General features: G+C 41.8%; 1 protein-coding gene across 2 annotated transcripts in view; it reads left to right on the forward strand.

Annotated features, from left to right (window-relative positions):
• LOC138983532 (low-density lipoprotein receptor-related protein 4-like) overlaps nt 1-10,000 on the forward strand; it is a 55,536-nt gene that overhangs the window by 30,755 nt on the left and 14,781 nt on the right. For both annotated transcript variants that reach the window (XM_070356790.1, XM_070356791.1), the window contains exons 13-17: nt 2,196-2,441; nt 2,751-2,925; nt 3,412-3,542; nt 5,703-5,859; nt 9,762-9,871. In XM_070356790.1, coding sequence (XP_070212891.1) covers nt 2,196-2,441; nt 2,751-2,925; nt 3,412-3,542; nt 5,703-5,859; nt 9,762-9,871 — 819 coding nt within the window. The remainder of the gene's footprint in view (nt 1-2,195; nt 2,442-2,750; nt 2,926-3,411; nt 3,543-5,702; nt 5,860-9,761; nt 9,872-10,000) is intronic.

A 10,000-nucleotide genomic window follows, 5' to 3' on the forward strand; every position in this document is an offset into this window, starting at 1 on the left:
TAGAGGGGGAATCGAGACGAGGGTCGTGGTGTATGTGTGTGTGTGTGTGTGTGTGTGTGTGTGTGTGTGTGTGTGTGTGTGTGTGTGTGTGTGTGTGTGTGTGTGTGTGTGTGTGTGTGTAGAGCGATTCAGAGTAAACTACTAGTACTAGACCGATCTTTATGAAATTTTTCATGAGAGTTCCTGGGTATGATATCCTCAGACGTTTTTTTTCTTCATTTTTCGATAAATGTCTTTGATGACGTCATATCCGGCATTTTGTAAAAGTTGAGGCGGCACTGTCACACCCGCAATTTTCAATAAAATTGATTGAAATTTTGGCCAAGCAATCTTCGACAAAAGCCGGACTTTGGTATTGCATTTCAGATTGGAGGCTTAAAAATTAATTGATGACTTTGGTCATTAAAAATCTGAAAATTGTAATTAAAATTATTTTTTTATAAAACGATCCAAAATTACGTTTATCCTATTCTTCATCATTTTCTAATTCCAAAAACATATAAATATGTTATCTTCGGATTAAAAACAAGCTCTGAAAATTAAAAATATAAAAATTATGATTAAATTTAAATTTCCAAAATCGATTTAAAAACAATTTTATCTTATTCCTTGTCCGTTCTTGATTCCAAAAACATATAGATATGATATTTTTGGATTAAAAACTCGTTCAGAAAGTTAAAAAGAATAGAGATATAGAAAAGCGTGCTATCCTCCTCAGCGCTACTGCTGCCGCGCTTTTCTGGATTGTCAATTTCACTGCCTTTGCCACGAAAATGCAGTGCGTTCAGTTTCATTCTGTGAGTTCGACTGAGCTTGACTAAATGTTGTATTTTCGCCTTACGCGACTTGTTCTATTTCCACTTTGCAGTAAACCATGCAAATGGCAATTTCCAGATCATCAGCGACGCCTAACAGAGGAATATGTATGAGCTGAGAGTCCTTTATTGCGAGATATCCCATGCAATGCCAAATATCCCATGCATTGCGAGATATCCCATGCATTGCGAGATATCCCATACATTGCGAGATATCCCATGCATTGCGAGATACCCCATGCATTGCGAGATATCCCATACATTGCGAGATATCCCATACATTGCGAGATATCCCATACATTGCGAGATATCTCGTGCATTGCGAGATATCCCATGCATTGCGAGATATCCCGTGCATTGCGAGATACCCCATGCATTGCGAGATATCCCATACATTGCGAGATATCCCATACATTGCGAGATATCCCATACATTGCGAGATATCTCGTGCATTGCGAGATATCCCATGCATTGCGAGATATCCCGTGCATTGCGAGATATCCCATACATTGCGAGATATCCCATACATTGCGAGATATCCCGTGCATTGCGAGATATCCCATGCATTGCGAGATATCCCATGCATTACGAGATATCCCATGCATTGCGAGATATCCCATGCATGGCGAGATATACCATACATTGCGAGATATCCCATACACTGCGAGATATCCCATGCATTGCGAGATACCCCATGCATTGCGAGATATCCCGTGCATTGCGAGATATCCCATGCATTGCGAGATATCCCATGCATTGCGAGATATCCCATGCATTGCGAGATACCCCGTGCATTGCGAGATATCCCATGCATTGCGAGATATCCCATACATTGCGAGATATCCCATACATTGCGAGATATCCCATACATTGCGAGATATCCCATGCATTGCGAGATATCCCATACATTGCGAGATATCCCATGCATTGCGAGATATCCCATGCATTGCGAGATATCCCGTGTATTGCGAGATATCCCATGCATTGCGAGATATCCCATACATTGCGAGATATCCCATGCATTGCGAGATATCCCATGCATTGCGAGATATCCCGTGCATTGCGAGATATCCCATGCATTGCGAGATATCCCATACATTGCGAGATATCCCATGCATTGCGAGATATCCCATGCATTGCGAGATATCCCATGCATTGCGAGATATCCCATGCATTGCGAGATATCCCATGCATTGCGAGATATCCAATGCATTGCGAGATATCCCATGCATTGCGAGATATCCCATGCATTGCGAGATATCCCGTGCATTGCGAGATATCCCATGCATTGCGAGATATCCAATGCATGGCGAGATATCCCATGCATTGCGAGATATTCCATACATTTACTAAAGTGTACGTACCTTTTTCGCATTGCAGTAAAGCATTCCAATGACAATTTCCTGATCGTGAACGACGCCTACCAGCGGAACATGTACCAGGTGGACGCGAAGAGCGGGGTGATCTCCGCCTTGAGTCAAGGTGAGGAACACGAGCCCATCGCCATCGAGTTCGACTCGCACCCGCTGCACAAGATCCTCTACTGGAGCGACAACACCGTGCACGTCATACGGCGCAAGCCAATGGAGGACACCAAGGCTTACTCCTTTCTCAATCTGCCTGAAGGTGAGTTGATGTCTGGTTGTAGTTGGTGGGTAAGGGAGAGGTTGATAAGTGTGGAAGGGGGGGTGGGGGGGGGGGGGAGGAAGTATGAGATAGCGTTTGTGGTGGTGGTAGTGGTGGTGGTGGTGTGTGTGCATGTGTTTGTGTTGGGGGGTGCAGTTGGTGGTGGTTGTTGCAATGTGTTCAGATTTCCCGAGCGATCGAGTTTAGATAGAATTCCTTGCCGCCTAAATATGTGGTATTGTTAGACTCTCACGTCAAATGCCTCAACGAAGGGAATTCCAATGTTCACTATACTCTTTTTTTCTGCAGACTCGGTGGTGGACGGCCTGGCACTGGACCCAGTGAACCGCTTGCTGTTCTACACGGACACTGGCCGCGACCAGATCAGTGTGGCCACGCTGGACACCACGCCTGTCCGCCACGCCGTCATCATGAGGGATGGCCTTGACCAGCCGAGGGACATCGTCGTGTCATCACCCAACGCGTGAGTCACTTTGATTGTCATAACATATATCCTAGCATCTGTTGGAGAAGTTCTTTTTTGCCTTGACATTTAAGACACCGTTATTTAATTCAAGCATCTCTTGGAGAGTGTCTTCGTTTCTCATTTGAACTATATGAAACTTGTTACTTATAAATTCAGTCCATACTTGACTTAATGATTTAACGAGGGCTGAGGGGAGCTTTGTCTCCCGAAGTGTGTGTGTGTGTGTGTGTGTGTGTGTGTGTGTGTGTGTGTGTGTGTGTGTGTGTGTGCGTGCGTGTGTGTGTGTGTGTGTGTGTGTGTGTGTGTGTGCGTGCGTGTGTGTGTGTGTGTGTGTGTGTGTGTGTGTGTGTGTGTGTGTGTGTGTGTGTGTGTGTGTGCGTGCATGTTCGGAAAGTCAAAAGGAAGCAGACGTATTTCAGCACATTCGATTGACTAAATGTTTATTCAATCACGCTTCACCTTTCATGTTTTTTCCCTGCCCAGGATGATCTACTGGAGCGACTGGGGCGACAACGCGTCTATCAGTGAGGCCAGCATGAACGGCGATGACCGCAGGGTCATAGTCAGCTTCAACCGTAGCGCCTGGCCCAATGGACTGGCCATAGACGTCAAAGGTTAGAATACCAACGATGACGTTCATCTAAATGGGTCCAACTTTTGAGAATGAACCAATACAGCTAAATGTCATACATGTTTCCAAATTAGGCCTGCAATAAGTACCAACAGTGATCGACAAGAAGAAGAAGAAGAAGAAGAAGAAGAAGAAGAAGTCCCAACATTAAATTTGATTTTAACAAAAAACTGAATAACCAAACGCTCAAGCGCCTGAACACTTGAGTTTTTTTGCTATGTATATTATTTTGAGTGTATTTGTCTTTTTATTTGACCTTGACGCAGAGTTTTAGCTTATACGAAAAACTATTATGATGGGTTCATTTTGCGAAAATACTTCCTTAAGCTCATGAATGGTTTAATTATTTGCAAAACAAACAAACGATAGCAACACATTATTGCATAAATGAAACAAAACAAGATTAATCAAAAAGATAAACACATGAATGAATGAATCAATGAATGAATGAATCAATTATTAAATGAATCAATTTATGAATTAATCAATGAATTAATGAATCAAGTAATAAATGAATCAAGTAATGATTGAATCAAATAATGAATCAAATAATTAATCAATCAATGAGGGAATTAAAAAATGAATCAATGAATCAGTACATGAATGTAAAAATACATCAACAAATACATATTAATTCACCTCATAGCTACCAATGAATGTACAACACAGGCCAAGCTCTATACTGGGCGGACGCTCAGAACAACGAGATCGGCATGTTCCACCTGGACACAGGCTCCCAGCGAATCCTGCTGGATAGATATAGAGAATTCTACATGGCTTGCTGTGTCGTACCAGATTTACACAAGTTTAACAAAAAAATATTGAACTGTGAGCAAAAGCGAGCTGTTTACCATTTGAAAAAGCAACGAGTGTAAATCTGTTACGAAACAGCAAGCCATGTAGTATTCTGTTTATCCTACATACTGTACTTCCGTGTATTTTACTGAAAATGTCCTGCAGTCGAGGCAGCTAAAATGAAGACGCTTGTTTTGGAACCTCGATCTCTTCTAAAGCCTCGTGCAATCTATTACGTCAAGGTAAAGAAACGTCACTCTGAAAGTGTGGCGTGACGCACGTTAGTTCTAAAAATTCACCGAGGGTAATTAGCGAGCGCAATTTTTTTTTCTCTATAATGACGTTTGTCTCGGTGACTTTGGCATCATAAGCAGTGGAAAAACAGGTCCCTGCCAGACTTGCTTGACATGACCTTATTTACATGATATACACACGTGTGATTTGAACAATTATTATCTCACAAGTGTCTCTCTCACGTATGTAGGATAAAGATAGATAGATAGATAGATAGATAGATAGATAGATAGATAGATAGATAGATAGATAGGCATTGCACATCGCTCAGACCGCACAACACATACAATCCTGGGCCCGCTACACAGCAGCTCACAGTATACGTTCTGTACGTTCAGCGTATACTTTCTGGTGGTATCAGCGAAAAATCCTTATTGGAACTACCAGCTGAACGTATACGGTCTCTTTACATAGATAGATTGACGTGACGTCACACGGAAAGAACGGAAACTCGCAGTAAAAGAAAAAAGTCGCATATTTCAAAAATTAAATTTCCGAAGTCTGGCTATTCCTAATCACACGTCTCTCTCGCTCTCTTCTCTCTCTCTCTCTCTCACACATGGGGTGGAAGATGAATACGGGTCTGCACATAAAGTTGACCCGTGCCGTCCCGGCCCGGATTCGAACCAGCGACCTTTCGATCACAAGTCCAGTGCTCTACCATCTGAGCCACCCGGGCCCCCTTGATTTATCTGTTTCCGATAACAGTTTTATACTGACTGTCACTCCTCATCAGTCATCGGAGACATCGCTTCGAACCATACTACCGTATACGCTGACAGTACACAACACAGTATACGTTCCCCTACTGTTCAGCGAGAAAACATACATACGCTATGTCTGCTTATACCGAGGTGCAATGGGTAGAGGATAGATAGATAGATAGATAGGTAGATAGATATAGATAGATAGATAGATAGATAGATAGATAGATAGATAGATAGATAGATAGATAGATAGATAGATAGATAGATAGATAGATAGATAGATAGATAGATAGATAGATAGATAGATAAGACTTTATCTCACTGCAACCAATGGTTGTACAACACAGGCCAAGCTCTATACTGGGCGGACGCTCATAACAACGAGATCGGCATGTACCACCTGGACACAGGCTCCCAGCGAATCCTGCTCATGGAGCCCGCCGCACACTACTTTGGCCTCTTCGTCATGGGGGACTTTCTCTACGTCACTGACTGGAAGAGACGGTGAGTGAGACAGTGGAACCTGCTATAGCTATAACCAACTTTATGCGCAGACTCAGAGACGGTATCCATGGCCCACCCCCGTCGGACCGCTGTCATTCTGCTATAAGTGCAGACTACACCTAAACACGCACACACCTTGTTAGCACGACTTTTGTTGCTGCTAGCTTTCCACGGGGAGAAAGAGACCTGAATTTCACAGCATTGGAATAATAATGTAAATGACATCAAACCTGCCTATAACGACAACCCAACGAACCAATCGAAAGTGGTTCTCATCGACACGTGGTCTTTAAGAAAAAGGCTACCTCTTCTGGATGTCATTGGGATGGTCGCCAGGACAGGTGGTTGTTATCAAGGGATGGTCGCCAGGACAGGTGGTCGTTATCAGGGGATGGTCGCCAGGACAGGTGGTCGTTATCAAGGGATGGTCGCCAGGACAGGTGGTCGTTATCAAGGGATGGTCGCCAGGACAGGTGGTCGTTATCAAGGGATGGTCGCCAGGACAGGTGGTCGTTATCAAGGGATGGTCGCCAGGGCAGGTGGTCGTTATCAAGGGATGGTCACCAGGACAGGTGGTCGTTATCGAGGGATGGTCGCCAGGACAGGTGGTCGTTATCTAGGGATGGTCGCCAGGACAGGTGGTCGTTATCAAGGGATGGTCGCCAGGGCAGTTTGGAATGTTTTTGTTTTTCATTTGCATGACTCCTTCACCCCGTTGCTGAGAAAATCGGGTCGCTTCCTCCCTGTGGAAAGCAAGCAGCAACAAAGTCGCGCTTCTCAGGTGTGTGCTTCTTTAGGTGTTATCATGTCTGTGGATTTTTTTGCGTAACTACTCTACGCTTCAGACATCATAAGGAATGTTAAAACCGCTGCAGAGTGACATTAACGGCTAATAACAGCCAAATCACAATCAAGTTTTGGTGCCTGAGCCGTGGTTCATGGGCTGTAGTGTTGAAATTGTTCTCATGAAACACGTTCATTATGTTGTCAAACTTCTGATGATGACGACGAAGTGATATAAAGTGCTAATGACACGTTTGAGAAACAAAGGGACTTACGCGCTCTAAATGCATACGACATTTTCAACCAGAGTAAATGAGAGCTAGGCGGAACCAGTCTCCTGGCACCTTAGAGAGTGATAGTCATCAACATGAAAAAGCGTCTTTCATCATCAACAAAGGATTAGGCAAAAAAATAATAGATGTGGTTAAGGTAACATAGCCACAAAAAAAAGGGTAGGAAGGTAGGCAATCACTTTTTTTTTTAAACTTTTTTTCTAATGTGTACAAATTAAACCTACTTGACAGGGAAATAAGTGTGCGACTCGAGCGCTTTCGCTTTCATTGCGTTTTCTGCACTCGTTTTTTTATATTTAGTCAAGTTTTGACTAAATATTTTAACATCGAGGGGGAATCGAAACGAGGGTCGTGGTGTATGTGTGTGTGCGTGTGTGTGTGCGTGTGTGTGTGTGTGTAGAGCGATTCAGACTAAACTACTGGACCGATCTTTATGAAATTTGACATGAGAGTTCCTGGGTATGAAATCCCCGAACGTTTTTTTCATTTTTTTGATAAATGTCTTTGATGACGTCATATCCGGCTTTTCGTGAAAGTTGAGGCGGCACTGTCACGCCCTCATTTTTCAACCAAATTGGTTGAAATTTTGGTCAAGTAATCTTCGACGAAGCCCGGACTTCAGTATTGCATTTCAGCTTGGTGGCTTAAAAATTAATTGATGACTTTGGTCATTAAAAATCTGAAAATTGTAAAAAAAAATAAAAATTTATAAAACGATCCAAATTTACGTTTATCTTATTCTCCATCATTTGCTAATTCCAAAAACATATAAATATGTTATATTCGGATTAAAAACAAGCTCTGAAAATTAAATATATAAAAATTATTATCAAAATTAAATTGTCCAAATCAATTTAAAAACACTTTCATCTTATTCCTTGTCGGTTCCTGATTCCAAAAACATATAGATATGATATGTTTGGATTAAAAACACGCTCAGAAAGTTCAAACAAAGAGAGGTACAGAAAAGCGTGCTATCCTTCTTAGCGCAACTACTACCCCGCTCTTCTTGTCAATTTCACTGCCTTTGCCATGAGCGGTGGACTGACGATGCTACGAGTATACGGTCTTGCTGAAAAATGGCATTGTGTTCAGTTTCATTCTGTGAGTTCGACAGCTACTTGACTAAATATTGTATTTTCGCCTTACGCGACTTGTTTTGTTTTGTTTTGACAAATGTAATAAAAAGTTATAGGGTCGGCCCCTAAAAATAGGGTAGGTCGGGTTACCGTAACCACACCTATTTTTTTTTAGGCCTTATCGCAGCAAGCTCATACGTTCCTAAATTATAGCCAAAAAAAGGGCCAGGTTCCGCTACTTTTACTGCAATTAATGATCTTTAGTGTTACAGATATGCGTTCGAAACATTATTAATGATACTTCGAGTGTTGTGAAGAAGGAAGATTTGTGCAAATTACTGGTATGCTGGGCGAGCAAGATAAAATTGTGGTTTGTAAACCATAGTTGTAAAACCTTGAAACGAGATGCCTGTTAATTTTGAAGCTTTCGAAAATATAACACTGAGGGTGGTTATAGTATTCTATATCCTTGAAACAAGAAACATTAGTAGCGTTTTTGTAGCGCCTGGACATCAAAGAGCTGACGTCAGTCTCCCGCTGTGCATAGCCTTAAATCATCTCTTTAAAACGATGATGTTTGATCTGATCACCATCGTGAACATCAATCACCAAGGGTGTTCACAATAAATGTTCAGATACTATTAATGACAAACATTGGCGCGCGGCAGATGTAGCTCTACTTTCTCATGCTGGCAAATCTGAATTTATCTCTGTGGTTTTTATATTTAGTCAAGTTTTGACTAAATATTTTAACATCGAGGGGGAATCGAAACGAGGGTCGTGGTGTATGTGCGTGTGTGCGTGTGTGTGTCTGTGTGTGTGTCTGTGTGTGTGTGTGTGTAGAGCGATTCAGACTAAACTACTGGACCGATCTTTATGAAATTTGACATGAGAGTTCCTGGGTATGAAATCCCCGAACGTTTTTTTCAGTTTTTTGATAAATGTCTTTGATGACGTCATATCCGGCTTTTCGTGAAAGTTGAGGCGGCACTGTCACGCCCTCATTTTTCAACCAAATTGGTTGAAATTTTGGTCAAGTACTCTTCGACGAAGCCCGGGGTTCGGTATTGCATTTCAGCTTGGTGGCTTAAAAATTAATTAATGACTTTGGTCATTAAAAATCGGAAAATTGTAAAAAAAAATAAAAATTTATAAAACGATCCAAATTTACGTTTACCGTATTCTCCACCATTTGCTGATTCCAAAAACATATAAATATGTTATATTCGGATTAAAAACAAGCTCTGAAAATTAAATATATAAAAATTATTATCAAAATTTTTTTTTCGAAATCAATTTAAAAACACTTTCATCTTATTCCTTGTCGGTTCCTGATTCCAAAAATATATAGATATGATATGTTTGGATTAAAAACACGCTCAGAAAGTTAAAACGAAGAGAGGTACAGAAAAGCGTGCTATGCAGCATAGCGTAACCACTACCCCGCTCTTCTTGTCAATTTCACTGCCAATGCCGTGAGCGGTGGACCACGAGTATACGGTCTTGCTGCGTTGCATTGCGTTCAGTTTCATTCTGTGAGTTCGACAGCTACTTGACTAAATATTGTATTTTCGCCTTACGCGACTTGTTTATTATAACAAGGCTTGGTCTCCTGGAGACCGATGTTCGTCTTTAACCAAGTGTTTTTCTATCGTATTGTATTGTATTGTATTGTATTGTATTGTATTGTATTGTATTGTATTGTATTGTTTTGTGCTTACGGCGAAACGTGGATGCCTTGTTTCAGGTATGTGGCCAGGATGCACAAGTTGGGCGGAGAGTTGATGCGATTTGGAGAAGACAAGTTCACCAAGCTGTACGGTGTGACAGGATACAACTCCAGCGAAGTCATCATAGGTGGGTGTCCATTTGTCGGCTTTGATAGATACTGTAGCTTCTGATGTCTCTTATGCCAAAATAAGTCTTGCTGGATACAAGTTAGGTAAACCTGGACATCAACATATTTGGCGGACTTCCTCTCCTATT

This window comes from Littorina saxatilis, linkage group LG13 (genome assembly GCF_037325665.1).
Source record: "Littorina saxatilis isolate snail1 linkage group LG13, US_GU_Lsax_2.0, whole genome shotgun sequence".
In the NCBI taxonomy this organism is placed as follows: Eukaryota; Metazoa; Mollusca; class Gastropoda; order Littorinimorpha; family Littorinidae; genus Littorina; species Littorina saxatilis.